Source organism: Solenopsis invicta, chromosome 8 (genome assembly GCF_016802725.1).
Source record: "Solenopsis invicta isolate M01_SB chromosome 8, UNIL_Sinv_3.0, whole genome shotgun sequence".
Lineage (NCBI taxonomy): Eukaryota > Metazoa > Arthropoda > Insecta > Hymenoptera > Formicidae > Solenopsis > Solenopsis invicta.
Window position 1 is genome coordinate 1,062,456 of NC_052671.1, and position 16,521 is coordinate 1,078,976.

Here is a 16,521-nt window from a genome sequence, read left to right on the forward strand (position 1 = left end):
ATATAATCTATTCTTTACCACATATAATTAAAATAATGAAGAAATTAGCAAAATCTTTCTATTACATTAAATATGATAGATGATAATTGAAACAATAACATGAAAGAAACATATATATCTCAAAATAGTTTTAAAATTAGTATTAAAAAAATCAATTTTTGTAAATGTAGAAGGATATATATAAATATAACGTTAGTTAGTACAATAATATTTTATTCTTTCTACAGAAGTCTACATGGTATTATAGACTAATGACATTTTATCATAATAGGAATGTCTTTATAGGTACGGAGCATTCAAATGGACCACCATGTAACTCACATAAATATGTATGATTATGCTAATTTGTATACGTTAAACGTGCGAACCTTCAATCCACTTGATAGTTCAGTTGTAATCACGTTAGCCGTTATTTTCATCAATTTGCCGATAAAAAGTTTGAAACTTCTTAACACCTTGTTCTGGATATTAATTCTAAATTTCAGTTTATATGGAGATTTATACGTATTGTGATTAATTTTATTGGCCCAGAGTTTGCGTAGAATATTATTTACATATAAATACATACACGCTGTTGGGCGAGAAAATTTATTATATTTATATTGAATTATCTCGGTTTGGAAATTAGTTGTAAAATTTTGTAATTATTGAGAATATATATTTCTGTCTACTATTGTTATCACGCGTTGAGATAAATATTATTATATTGAGATTAGACCAATTTGGCGCTTTAGGATTGATTTATGTTTCGATCCTCTCTTACAGTAAAAAAAATAATCAATTATAAATTATTTAGTTCATAAAAATTTCTTTTCTTTTAAAAATTAAATTGATGCAATATGTTTTCTATTCTGAATAGCGATATTTTACATATATTTTGACATTTAGGTTGTTACGTAAATTTTAAGGTTATCATAATTATTTCACAGTAAGATCAAATTAACTCTTCCAGTATCGAATTGGGCATACATATTTTGAAATATTTTTTAGTTTAATATTCTTAGTTTAATTTCAAAATAAAGATACGAGAAGCACCTATTTCATTTTCTTAATAATATATAAAACATAAGTTATTTGAATAAAATATAAGTTTTTTGAATTAAATAATTAAACAATTTATTAATCGTAGGATACTGGAAGGGTTAAGAAATAAGCGGATGACAGTATTCAATTGCTATCTTCTTACTTTTAACATGAAAATGTGACATAGTCTAATATCATTTTGCATAGCTGAATTAGAAATTCATTTACAATTGTACAGTGAATTAAAATTTTGCAGTTGAGAAGATGATAGAGAAAATTAAACGTTAAACAAAATTATCGAAAAAATATTGTCATTTAAGAACAGTTTGAACTTAGATTAATGTAATATTTATATTTATTAAAGTACACGTCGCAAGAGTAATACTCTGAAAAGTTTCTAAAAAAATTAACTAGAAATATATAAACAATTCGCGCGATCATTAGCATTTACCTTTATACTTATAAATATCGCTATGTGAACTGAGATACATGGTAACCTTGAAGAGAACGTGAATTGTGAGGAAACATAGAATTTAAACTTACAATTTTTAGGCGCATTGAAAACTATGATAACGCAAAATAAATAATACGCGAAATTAATATACAATCTATCATTTTTAATGCACTAATTAAAAGCAGTGAAAATTGGGACGATTTTCCGAAAGGACAATTCGGAATGCAACGTTATATAATATGAAACTTTTCTCGACACCTTTTTATAGCTGTAATTTTTCTTTGCCCTTTCTAAATTCGTATGATCCGTATAATATGATGGAATTAGAGCACAATCAATGTTATATTCTATAGTTTAGAAACGGGAAGATAGATGTGTCCCGAATATACATATATCACATACTTCTACTTTCAGGATACAGAATGTCATTACTTGTCTTAACGCCTTCATCGTATTACATATTCATGATGCAGCCTGAAATAGTGAATTAGAAAATGACTCGAGGCTGCAGTAATTGTCATGATTCTTATTAAACTTGTAGCTTCGATAGTCGAATAGACCGAGCTCTACTAGTTGTCGAATCATAGACCGTAGTGCCGTTCGTTACTGCAGCAAAAGTCGCGTCAATCCTTGGAAGATGGAGGTGATTCTCTACTGTTGTCGCTGGGAAAGCTAGACAAGCCGAGACCGCCGATTTCGTGGCTGGACGAGCCCGTCGGGGAATTGCTGCTGCTCCTGGCACCGCTCAAAGGCGTCACGTTTGTGCTATCCGCCGGTATTAGACCCTCCTTCATACGCTTCTTCTGCTTCATTCGTCTGTTTTGGAACCAGATCTTCACCTGTGTCTCGTTAAGCTGCAGCGCTGAAGCGATCTCGATGCGCCTCGCTCGTGTCAGGTACTTATTGAAGTGAAACTCCTTCTCCAATTCGGTGAGCTGTTTGTTCGTAAAGTTCGTACGGCCTGTATTGTTGAAATTACCAGCGATACCGGCTAACGAACCGGCAATGCAGCTTACTGTTCCGCTGGCGGTGCTTCCGTACACGGACGAGCTCGATCCTGCGGCTGCGCCACCACCAAACTCAATTACATTAGGATTTGCTTTCGTCGCTGAAACAAATTTAATTGTTTTTGCTATAAATCAAATGTTTACACAAAGTAATTATAAATGCCATTACTTAAGTTAGTTAGCTAAATATTGCTGATGTTTCTTAGTCAATTTATAATCAATTTTTCTTTAGAGGGAATTAAAATTTTAAGTTTTCTAGAAAATAAGTCTTAATAGATAATGTTCTTGTTTCCATTTAACTTTAATTGTATCCTATTGCAATAATACCTAATATAGACTTTAGCTGCGAAATATTCATGGAAAGATTTTCGTCGGCCAAATATTTGCTAAGAAAAAATTTACTTGAAATACATTTGCACGTTTTATAAGGTCATTAGTAATAGAATGCAAAATTTTTGATAAGATAATTTATACGGGTCAAATACGACAACAAACATATTATTCTCGTTGAAACGAAAATGATTTATTTTTAATTTGGATGTAGCTTCCTAAGTATAATAGAAAACGTAACAGACGCGGACGCAATATGTGTCGAATCAAGATCAAGTCAAATCCTTTAAGTGACAGTCGTTTGCTGGCCATAACAGCTGGTCACTATTCGGGGAGTAGTTTCAGGGAGATGACCTGTGCAAAGCTGAAAGAACGGTAGGGTTGAGCCCTAAATCTGGATCAAATTGCATCAGCTGTAGAACAAACATCCGTTACGTCGTTACGTGAAATTTTTGATTTTTCTACTCTTTCGATGTTCTCTATACAATTACTAATATTCAATCGGTATTATCTTATAAAGATAATGAAATTAAAAAAATTGAGGGACAAAAGTGACGCGCTTCGACAGAAGGATGAGGATACATTATGAAAATTAGATTGTTATTTAGACTACGGTATGTAGCAGTCAATTTACTTAATGGCAGGGGATGGACAAAACTGTCAAGCCACCGCCTTAAAGTCGCGTCTTCCCTATTATGTACATTTTCCTTCAATGTCTTCGGCTTGGCCCTTCGACATTTTAATAATACATTTTTTTTTCTTTCATCTATCCTCTGGGAAGTTATAATATTCTGATGTTCTTTATTGCATTTCGGAAAATTACTTTATACGTTTATCGTATATACAAAATATTTATAAAATAACTTTTGTGAAATTTCTAATGTAACCGAAAAGATCAGTCACTTATACCAAGGTCCTGAATTTAGCTTGCGGCCATTAAGCTTACGCTTTTCCAAGCCGAATAATAAACTTGGACAAGTTCTATTAGGCGTGCCAGTGCTAGATACAATGAAATGTTTCTCGTTTCCGCGACTCATTCATCAATTTAGCACTTTAACGGAGGACCGACTACGGTGTCGTTGATTTTCTATACGAGTCTTCTTTGGCAACAACGAAGGCGTTGTAGCCATATAACACAAAATCTTTATATCTTTTTTTAAATTACAATCAATATAAACATATGCAGGAAAGTAAATATAAATAGAAGAAATTTATATTTTTATTAAAAAAATATTTAGTAAATAGAAAAAGGATTTGCATTAAATTTATATTTTCAATAGGTAAATTTAAAATAAATACGATATGCAAATGGAGATTGAACGCCCGTTACTATAAAGTATTATCGACAAATTAGGCTGGTGCATGTTACGCAGAAATTATATCGCAAACACGCATCGAATATTCTTACGTCAGCGGCCTCTTTTACCCTAAGTTCAACGCTATATTGCATGTAGAAATTAATAGTCACAATCTTTAATGTTGGGAAGCGTTTGCTTCGTGAATATATAAATATGATATTGATGAAAGAAGGAAGAAAAGAAAGGGTTGACAAGAAGGGAGTTCTTAATAACGCTGAGTCAAGAGAGGCGCATTGACACTTTTAATTATCTTGCACAAATCATGTGGGTGCACCCTCAAAGGCATATTCTACACACTCGTGTAGACACTTGTGATTACATTGTTACTGTAATCTTTCGCAATCACGCGAGAAGCTTAATCACACATGTGCAGTGCAAATTGCATTGGATCAATTTTTTAAATAAAAGGATTTTTATTACATAAAAATTTATTTAACAGCAGATGCGATCTAAACATTTATATAGCAATGTGGCAAAATGGAATTTATGATTACAGCTGCGAAATATATGTCCTTTCGATAAACCGTAACAACATCGTTGTCTTTTAAACTATGGATGACTGAATTATCACGAGATACGACGCACGTATTTGTTTAGGAACTTGGATGGCTGGCGTTGATGCGGATAATCCAGACATTATGTACAAATCAAATACAGCTGGATCCGAATATCGGTACATCGATGTGTCAATAAAAAAAGTCGCTACGGCTAAAAATGACTTGTAGGCATTTCCATTTCATAGTTATTTTCGTTTCAGATACGCGTCTCATCCTAAATTTAGAAAATTCTGTGAATTAGGAAAAACACCAGTGGCGCCCGTATCTCTGTCCTCTCTGTAATACAATACACGAGCATCTTGTATTCTCCTGTGTTTACCATCACCTTTCCTTACGTCATATCGTCCCCACGGCTTTTAGCCTTTGAATAATATTTGAATTGCGTAATGTTCCTTGAAGGGGGAGACTATCGACGCATAAGTGCAGATGATCCCTTACGATCAAGGGATCGACTTCCCACAAGTAACTGTTATTTTTTATTTTTAAACTCGAATCCACTCACGTGTGATATTCTCGTATGCTCATGTAAAAATTACGAGTTGCCAAAATTATATTAGTAAAAATTCAAGAAACGCGAAATAATAAAATTTTCTGAGCCACCTGACCTGCCCAAAATCTTTCTCAGCGATGATACATCTAGCCGCAAGTTTATCGCAAGAACTGACAAAACGATTTCGTCGACACAGTTCCTACCATTCGCAACCCCCTGTCAGTCATTGTCATGCCCCGACGGTTGCGTTGATTTCAGCATTATGATAGGTAATATCCTGAGTCACAGCCGCGTACGAAAAGGCAATGTTGTGTGTACCATAGTGGCGTACATGTGGAAGGGCTGCGTGCAGCACGTTCGACATTCACACTCCGGGTTCCCCTGCATTTACACTCGTGTGTGTATGCGCGGGTGTGTACGTTTGGGTGTGTATGTGTACGTTCATGAGTATGCCCGAAGCATTTCCCGGTGAAATTAGGCTCAGCACGACACCTCCTAGGGGTCGTTGATAAGTTTCGCGCGCTTTCTTCGCAACAACTCGCCCCGAACTGTAGCACAGGTGCTGTTACTTTGAGGGTGAAGAGTCTGTTCGTGAACTTCTTTATGCGAATTACGGCTTCGGTTCAATAAGCTTCTTGTCAGCCACTTGTCATCTATATTTATCTTTGTAAATAAATTAAAAATCTTGATCGTTTTATTCTAATCTCAATCTCTCTACGAAGTAACACGCGTATGTATATATTATTAAGCTCAACCAAAAGTCATTTATAATTGAACGATAAAGGACTATGAAGAAGAGTGTGTTGGAAAGAATGTGACTCGATACAGTTAATCTCTGAGCACGCTTGCTCACGCTCGCACAAACGCTAAAAGAGAAACGCGTTCTCTCGCTTTCGTCTTTATAGAGAGGAATCTTCTAGCGTCGCCGCTATCGATCTTTCCATTGATTTGGCGCGTCATTGCGCTCGGCCCCATCGATATGCCTCGGTTAGTTTCGGCACGTAATTCGATCGTAGTCATCTTCTTACAAATTTATAATAGCAGCCTGCTAGTGGCTAAAAGTAACGTGTAAATATCGTCTAGGGCAATTGAGCCGCGTGAAGGAAGATTACACGGGTAGCCGTCGGCGCGGCGGTGCGGCGCGGCGTGGCGCGGAAATGAAAATCACCGTGAGGCGAGACACGTGGACAGCAGCGGCGGCGGCGGCGGCGGCGGCGGCGGCGGCGGCGGCGGCGGTTGTCGGAGTCCGGCCGAGCGGATCTGTCGGGCCGCGCTCGGACAGGAGTAAGCGGTGGCAGCCAGAGCTGCCGGCGGCGCGTTGAGGGGGTTGGCAGGGAAGAGGGTCAGTCAGAGGAGGGTCAGTTGCTGCCAGGGTTGTGTTGCGGGATCCGGGGTTGCCGGGTTCGGCGGGTGGCAGCCCGGGTGGAAACACGCGAACGATCCTCTGATCCCCTCGCGAGATATCGGGCCACTCACTCACGCGTCCGCCGGCGACCCTTGCGGAGAGCGGCGCGCAACATGCCCAGCCAGTTGTTCGACTCTACCCACAATCTCTGCCTTCTCTCTCTCTCTCTCTCTCTCTCTCTCCTTCTTTCTCTACCTTTCTTTCTTTTTCTTTTCCTTGCTCGACTTTCCTTCCTTTTTCGCCTTCAATCAGACATGCCCTCCTTCGCGTTTATCTCGCTTCCTTTCCCGTTTATCCAATGCGTCTCTCTATCTTTAGCCGACGCTCTTCGTGCTCTTTTTCTGTTTCTACGTATCCTTGTTTCTCCGTCCGCCGTCTTTCCTTCACTTTCTCCTTCTATTGTACGTTTTATTCCCTTCGCTATCGTCCTTTCGGTCTCTCCCAAGTTCAGGGCTGGCGTGCACGCCCGGCGACGCCCCGTTTTGTGCTTTAAGTCCCGTGGGATAACTTGATTAGAGATTTTCTGAAGATTTTACATTTAGCAAGTACATTTATTGCGTCTGCTGGGATAATCCGAACTTTACTGGTCAGCGAATTATTGCGTTCGTGCTACCCTACAGTCACGAAGCATTTTTGTTTATCAATCGATAAGGCGGTACGTAGTACCTTGTTTATGCACAAGTAATATGTTGCAATAAAGCTCGTGAAGAAATCTCTCGTGACTATAAAAATCTTTATCATATATAAGAAACAATATCTATGCTTTCTACAGAATTCATATCATAATATCTATAAGGTTTAAAAGTCTATCCGAGTCTAAAAAGTCTACCTTTGAATTTATTACTAAAAATATGCTTCAGTGTCTATGCTTGAAAATGTGTCATAGGAATTGTAGGTAAAAAGGAGCTGAGGAATTAAAACGGCAGTAACGCATCTGTTTAATGCAATAAATATTTGTGACCAAGTGTGTTTATAAACCGTTTTTGTGAAAAAATTATCGAAAGTTTATTAAGAATACAACGTCTTTTAGTTTATTGTAATAAATTATAATATTATTTATTTTTTCTGGTTAATAGAATGTAACAAATATATATTTCTGGAGTAATTATATTTCTTTAAAAACAACGCTTCTTCTTTAAATAAGGTATCTATTGTTACTCATTATGTATTGTTATTTGTTTGTTATATATTAGGTTCACATAAGAAAATAATGATTTTCAATGCTATTAATTTTTGAGCTAAAATTGCATTCAAATTATTAGAAGTTTCCAAAGGTTGAATAATAAATTAAATTAATCAAATTAAAAGTAATTGCGATGTTTAAGAATAGAGTAAATTGTAAGAGATTTTGTTTTTATTAATAATTTTGAAACTGATTTAGAAATTAATGTTCAATTATTTTCGTGTTCTTTGTATAAATTCATAAGCATGCAGTCAGGTCCAATATCTCTGAGTTAGAAAATAATTTTTTTTGTTTATTTATATTTGATAAAATATTTGATATAGATAAGAGGTATATTTTGATTGTAGAAATAAAGATTTTATTCTCATTTTATTTATTTTAATATCCCCACAGAATTTTTTAAAACACAATAATGTTGGCCTTATTAGGTTTAAATACTTTATATCCAATAAATTTATGTCATGTAGAGTATTAACAAATATATATGTTTTAATTGAAAAAATTTTGTTTTAATTAAAACATAATATGTTTTTATTATACGTTGTAATCTTTTTCCATATATATTATTTTATGTATTACACAATCACGAATGTATTTGATTACATCTAAGTGCACGAAGAGAACGTAAGAAAGCCGACGAGCCGATGGTGAGTTTTAGCCTCACGGTAATGCCGCCCCTGCATATATTCGGTCAGGGCGTCGATAACGACATGCATATTTTAAGTCAGCCTAAAAGGTGATAGTCTTCGAGGAAGCAGGGTAATACTAAATGTGGGAAGTAACCCATGAAGTGTGTTCTCGATAAATATTATTTATTTCGTATTTGCTATGAGTAAGGATAGACGTGAAGATATATACCTATCTGGCTCTCTTTTTTTTCGTCACTTTGCTGGCGAGAGAAGATATAAAAGAGATGTTATTTAGTTTCTTAATTATAAAATGTTAAATATTTTATGTTAATATAACAATAAATTGTTATTATGTAAAAAATAAGTAAATGTTTTATTTAATATACAGATTGCACAATTTCAATTTTAGTTAATAAATTAAGTTTTATTAATATCTCGTTATAAAATTTCAAATAAACAATATTTAACCCTATATGGACTAACATAAATTTATTTTAAATTTAATGCTATTATTGGAATGATTTTATAATATTTAATTCATAAATGCAAAACATGTTATAAAACATTTTAACAAAATAGTTTTACAACTATATTGACTTTATAGTCTAAAGAAATATTATGTTCTTAAATTGAATGATGCTATAAGAACTACTATAATAGTAGTCAAAAATTTACATTGTTTAATAACAATAGTTTTATTTCAGAATATGATATTAATTCTAAAAGTTCACGATTAAATGTAGTACAAATTTGTATAGTGTTGGTAGTAAATTTTGAAACACAACAGATACTATTTTTGTTTTACAATATAAATTATAAATCATGACATCTAAATGCAGCATTATGTTATGCATGTTAAGGAAAAGAAAATTAAATTATAAAATCTTAAATATTTTTGATAATATGTGTATGTTATAGAAGGTCATGTTGTAATGTATTATTTATAAATATTATAATATTTATATTTTTCTGTATTGTTGAAGCATTACAACACGTTGAAACCATGGTTTTCAAATGAAATTCTCCATTTCTTACCATGACAAAGATATGGAATTATTACAGCTATGTTACGAGGGGATGTTCGTTTGTCTCGTTTTTCTCTGCGCGGTATTGCCAATCCCGCTATTGAGTATAGAGAGAAGAAATCGAGTTTAGTATGATAGATTGGGCGGGTTGACAGCATCACGACGGTCTTTCCGTCTCCTGTCTCGCTCCAATCTTGACTAAGGGTGGTCCGCACCGGGCGCGTCCCCATAGAGACCTTCTATTCTGGACCCTCTGAAGCATGTTATGGAAGCAGGGAGGGAAAAAGGAGAGCTATTGTAAGTCCTCGGCCAACCAAAAAAGTTAACCAACCAAAATCTAGCGAAATCGCCCCACTGCTCTGCTCCGCCCATCTCGTTTATACTTCGAATTTTCTTGTTCTAACGTATTTGTTGCGTACTACTATATGTCTTCTCAATCAGCTCTCGATATAATTGAGTTTAATTAATTGTGTTACATTTAAAAATAATTTGCATTCTTCCCAATGATAATACATGGTTAGTGATAATATAGAGTGTGCGTGATTTGCGAGAAAACCTATAAATTTCTAGAATGTGTTTTAGAAGTTATTTTAAGCAAAAATGTTCATATATATTATAGGTCATTTTGGCTCAGTTATCGAGACAATTTTATTAATATTATAACAGTAAAAAAATATTAGATATTATTAACTTTTATTAAATTTTAGCATTTTATAATTTTATTAAATAAAAGAATATTATTATCCTATTATCTGTTCAATATATTTCCAAATAAATAAACAAAAAAAGATAGCTCGGTATCGAGGCCTTGTATGGTACAATAAGCAGTAGCATGTTTGCAAGCAGAAGGTGGATATTTTAATCACATAATATGATTAAAAGAATAATAAAATTATAAAATAATAAATAATAAATCATTTAATAAAAGTTATAAATGTTTGGTATTTTTTGTCAGTTATAATATTATTAAAATTATTTCCGTCTCGATAACTGGGCCAAATTGAGATATTCTAGAAGTCATATATCTCAAGTAGAAAAGTTTATATACACTATAGGCCTACTTCAGACCTATAGTCTTATATATGAACCTTTTTGCTCAGAATGACTTGTAGAATATATTCTAAAATGTAGAATATATTCTAAAAATTTGTCGGTTATTTAACGGAACACTCTGTATATGAAGTTTTTCAAAAGTATATGGTTGAAGCATATTCTATTCATTGTAAGGATAAACAAAATCATACAAATGTGAGTTTGAAAATGTTTTCTTTTTAAGTTTTTATAAACATTTTTTATTTACAACAGACTTTGGTAAAAACACATTACATTAAAAAAATTTCTGGAAATAATTTTCTTTCGCATCAACTTATTCCTCGTATGCATTGTTGAAGATGTTAAAAAATTTCCGGAGTATTTCATATTTTTATCACACAAAGCAACAATATGATTTTGGAGTACTTTCGTTATAGCAATAGGAGTATCATTAACGAGAGTCGAGATGTCTTCATAGATAAAAATCTAAAGTTTTTAAATCGAGAGAACGTGCTGATTATATCCAATTATTTCTCATTTGTCATTCCATCGATTGATATAGTTATTATTAAAAATATTTTCCGTAAACAAAAAGTTTATAACTTCAAAAGGAAATGTTCTCAAAACTGTTTACGACTTTTTTCATCCTTGCAATGAATAGGCTATAATTTTAAAGTTTATTCATTTATTTTTAAAACATTTATATTTTGACATATAATCTTCTTATATATCTTATTATTTATTTAAATGTTAATTTCACCTACTATAAAATATTTTTACTTTAAAGTATTTTTATATAAATAATCAAATTAAAAAATAAAGTATCTTCAATATAACAATTTTGTATTGGTATTGTATTATTTATTATATTATATTGTAAAAATAGTTGTCACGAAAAAATTTACAGAATATAAAAACTTTCCGTCGCATATTAATAATATAACGACTACAAATATTACATTTATGGCAAAATCATGACAAAAGACTTGTCGAAGAAAATTGAATTGTACAGTGTTCTGAAAACATTAAGATGTAACAGTAAGAGTAAAAACGAGAGGGGTTAAACGAGGGTGACAAAGTTTCATTTCGGTTTGCATGCTTTGCTGCAATAAACGTCAGTCCCTTTAGTGCCTGCGATGGCGTTATTAATTCGATTATAATGAGCTATTAAGTGAAACGCTGGTAATTCCGACAAGCTCCATCCGACGACTAAGCTCACACTCACTCTCTGAGTTAGAAGATTGCGGGGAGAGCCACGACCGTTAAGCAAATTAGTGTGAAGTTAGGGGAACTGTTCCGGTCTTTTTAGGCATTATTTTCAATGAGCTACGCTACGTCACTTTAATGGTCATCAATTCGATGTTACCACAATACGTAGATATTTTTACAATAAGTAAAGATGTATATTGTACGAGATATTATGTTCGTCTGTCAAGATATCTATCTAAAAAAGTTATGACACACACATAAACGTATGTCATATATTATATATTATAACATTTTGATTAAAATGTTACAAATTTCTAATGAATACATTTATTGATCAATTTTGCATTAGTTTATTTATAATGTAATTATTTACTTTTTTTTAAACAAAAAAAAATTAAAACTGATACATTTTTCATAAATTAATATAATTGTTTATATTATTATTAATATATAATTTAATTCAATTATATTATAAAATTATTAAACATTTGTATAATATTATTTATTATACAGACTCTATTTAAATAACAAACACATTAGCTAAAGATATTCATTAAATTATCGTAAATTATGCGATGGTTTACTACAATAAAGATGATAGCATTTGTATTGCAATAATTAGAAAGATATAAATAAGTATATTTTTCTGAACGTGTACTTTGATCAGTACATTATTCTAATAATTTCTAATACGTATTTAATATATAGTTATTTCATTAAATTAGTTATCTTATCGTTATTAGGATAATCTGATAAATTCAAATATAAAATGGCTTTATTTAATCATACATACATGTCTTATCGTAATCTGTTAATGTTCTGTTACTATTGTGCAATATATATCTGATATGATATTTATATACATAAAGATTGAAATAAAGATTGCCCATTCTTGGTACTTAAAAATACATTTGCTATTAATTTTTTTGTCGCATGCGATATATGGGTAACATGTTTGTTAAAAAATTTTTATTAGTTAATTATTTAAACAATTTTAAAACCTTAAATTTACAACAATCTTTATTTAAAGAAATGTTATTTCAAAATTCAAAAATTTATCTTTTGTTTTTAGAATGTTAGATAAATTGTGTACAAATATTTGATACAGACAAAAAAAATTATGAATGTCATTAAATAAAAGGATACTATTCTATTACTAAAGGGCAATTGTAATTAAAATAAGTAAAATAAATAAACTAAATGGTCGATTATTTAAGTAAACGTGTATGGTTACAGTTAGTTTAAGCTAGTTTAAAATTTATCTATAATGTTAAAAACATTTTGCAACTATAGATAGTCTGTTAATTTTTAATTGATCTATAGTAGTATAATAGAAAAATATTCTGTTCAGTATAAATATTTGTTTCACATGTATCTTATCTATTGAGTTTGCGACAGTCTTATAGATATAAACGGAAGTTTAATTCTAAAGTATATATATATCACATGTGCTGATAAGTTTCAGTTATCTTGGAAAACATTACTCATCTCGGAATCCATGTATGTATGTACGATTCGACTTCACAAATAAGCTAACATGAACCATGTTATTATAAACTCATTTGTTACTCATTTATTATGATTGTATTTTCGATAAAAGTGTAATTAGTATTAGTAATTTTACATGTCAGTAATAAATGTAAATAAAAATTTTTAAACCAAAATGGTATTGCTTAATAAATTTAATTTATATTAATTTAACAAGTATAACTTCCTACAATTAAAGACTACATTTATGTAAACATTATCTGTTAACGATAAGAAAAATCAATAAGAAATAGCGGTAGCAAATTGCAGACTAATGACATTAAGGCTGATATTATTGGGTGGTGCACGAATGATTAATGATTATGGCAAACCGAGATTACGTGTCGCACTTTATTAATTCTCATACATACAGATTGTTTGAAAGTCACTGACTTGGCGATTACGGAATAGCACGTCACATTCTTTCTTTGACAAACTGTCCGCCTTGTTTGTCAATCTTAATTGAAGACCATCTACGTAAAAATTGTTGATCTTTTATCAAATGTTACTTTACGAAGTAATACTTTGGTGCATTGAATTTATGTAAAGTATCTTTAACAAGACACAATTGAATTAAATTGTGCTTCTAGGAACTGAGGTTGTTTTGTTAGCAATCAGCATTTCTTCTAAATTTTGATAGAGTTATTATAAGATATTTTTAATAGATAAGATATTTTATTTAACTTTTAATACTTTGTGAAAGTGTAATATTAATTAGAAACATTAAAATGCATTTATGATGATAAACGTAAAATGTAGCAAGAATTTAAATAAATGATAAGGTAAATTGTAATAACATATACTTGTTTTATGAAGTTCACAAAAAAATAATGTACTTGTGATTTTTAATACGCTATTATGATTTTTAATAATTTGCTGTAGAGATAATTAAATTAAGAGAAATTTTAATAACAATGTAATTTTGAAGACGGTAGCACATATTCCCGCAATGATAGCTTCTCAAATAACGGAGAAAGTTTTAGAAGATAAGATAGCCATGATTCTGCGTCTTCGTATTCCAAGCTAATCAAGCGATGAACGAAGTTTAACGAATGGCTACCGGATCGCACCCACAGAATACCTAATTTCACGCTAGTTTGCTCCCTGTACATAGGCGTCGACTCAACCGGAAATTTAAACTAAGTGTGGACAGTGGCCACTTACCGACTGGCTTAGGTACATTTCTCTTGACCTGCATCCACTTGTACGTGGGTACTTGCGCCTGTTGCTGTTGTTGCTGTTGTTGCGAATGATGCGCGTGCGAGTGCTGTTGCTGATGATGATGTCCATGTTGATGGGGATGTTGAAGGTGACTGGATTGCTGCAAAATATGATAGGTAGCTGTGTCCGAATTCTCTTCTTTATAATGTCCCGGCGGATGCGTCGAAAACTCGTTCTGTTGAATCTGAGTCTGATAATGCAAAGATTCGTCCGAGGAGGACAGTTGATGAAGATAATTCGATGTCCCGCCAACTGCTATTGGGTAATCGGGTTCGTGGTGATGATGATGATGATGATGGTGGTGATGACTAGAGGATTGATGATGGAGTTGCTGATCGTGTTCCGTTCTCGGATGACTAGTTGGGGGTACCGTGGTTTGATGGAGACTGCTACCACCGGGTGGATGATGGTGATGATGATGATGAGGATGAGGATCTTCTCGATAAGCAGACTGTTGAACGTGATAATTTTGATGCGGGTCTACCGAGGCTACTGTGTGTTGCTGTTGATTCGCATACGATGAGGACGTCGCGTAATCTAGATTGGTGTAGCTTAAACCATTTTCCGAGGAAATTATCGCCGTGGTAGAGCCATTCTCGTGGAGAACCGCACCCGTCGGGGAGTAGAAGCCTTGAGGTGGTGTACTGGACGACGTGCCCGAATCGGCAGTTAGGAAACTCTCGGAAGACGATGAAGAATATGGCGCCACTGCAGTCTGGGGGTAATAATGAGTTGGAGCTACCTCCGGGGAAGGAGGCACAGACACGTGACCGCCGACGGATGAAGGCTGGTGATGGTGATGATGGTGATGATTTCCTTGACCCGAGAACACATAGTTAGGATATGAGTCAGGTTTGCCATAGGTCCCGTACATGCCCATGTCCATCATCATCATCCTCGTAACGGAGAGACGAATCAATTGACCACCCACTGTTTCGGCAACTCCGATGCGTACTGTCCAAGTGGAAACAAAGGAGATGATTTACATCATGGCTAAAATTGTACACTGTTCCCTTAAATGATCATTTCAACATTGTATATAAAAATTTATAATCCTTTGCTTTTACATAAATACCACAGAAGAATAAACATTTAATTTGTCCCGTTAAACAAATTCGCGATAAGCACAGAATTAATTAGTATTTGGCAAATTTTGAGTTAAAGTCTTGAAACGATTAATGTTCACAGGTTTCACAAAATATAAAATCACAAAAGCAACTAAATATTAGATATTAAATCTTCGAGTTGTCACAAGTATGCACTAAAATCACGAGAAAAGTATGTTGTAGTATGCAGTTTTGTAAAATTTTACAGCAAATATGCAAGATCTAAATTTGCATTTAATACTCTTTGAAAGTGAGTAATTAAAAGTTTTCCGAGAATAATTAACGATGCCAAGCCGCGGGTACTACGAAACGTTAACCGTTGTCCACAAAAATAATCCGTGCGGACACTAGTGCAGTCGATCCGTCCAACATGGGTCGTTGGAGTGGACTGGTGAGGTGGACTAGCGTAGCGGAAAGCTGCACACAGGTGAGACTGACCCGCAGTGGTCTGGCGTGTTTAAGTTTTCCTTCTCTCTCTTACTTGGGCGTATCACCCAGACGTAGAGTGGAGGTATTGCACTGTCAGGTTAGTTCCAAGGGGAGTCTCCATTATCGATGGGCGGTACGTAGATGTAGTCACGTGATGGCGATTGGGCGGTACCAGCCAATCATGGGCGAGTCTGCGCGCCCCGAGTCCACTGCCTCATGATGGATCACCCGTGTGAATTTTATTTTTCGTTCCTTCTTTTTATCTGGCACGCTGCAGTTGACACTTATCGTCGCGGGTAGGAGTCGGGTATTATATCTCGGTACCCACCTTCTATGCTATCCGGAGGCAAGCAACCTCCGCCCTTCTATCCCCTGGATAGGTTGTTTTGTGCCTTCTGCCTTTTTTTCCTTCTACGCTCTTGACGGGTCTTTCTATGTACTTGCGTGTCTCGCTTGCCTCGAGGTATCGAGGTACCAACATCCTACGTTTTTATTATAACCTGACGGTTGATAGTTTAATTATAGTTGATCTACTG

The 16,521-nt window shown here is 33.8% G+C and overlaps 1 protein-coding gene across 1 annotated transcript; it reads right to left on the minus strand.

The window, feature by feature from the left end:
• Window positions 1-192: 192 nt before the first annotated feature.
• Window positions 193-15,990, minus strand: LOC105192853 (homeobox protein Hox-B1a). Its single transcript, XM_011157113.3, has 2 exons — window positions 14,394-15,990; window positions 193-2,585 (listed from the first exon to the last, which is right to left on the minus strand). The coding sequence occupies exons 1-2, from the start codon at window positions 15,343-15,345 to the stop codon at window positions 2,101-2,103; spliced, it is 1,437 nt and encodes a 478-aa protein (XP_011155415.1). The 5' UTR covers window positions 15,346-15,990; the 3' UTR covers window positions 193-2,100.
• Between the last annotated feature and the right edge of the window lie 531 nt (window positions 15,991-16,521).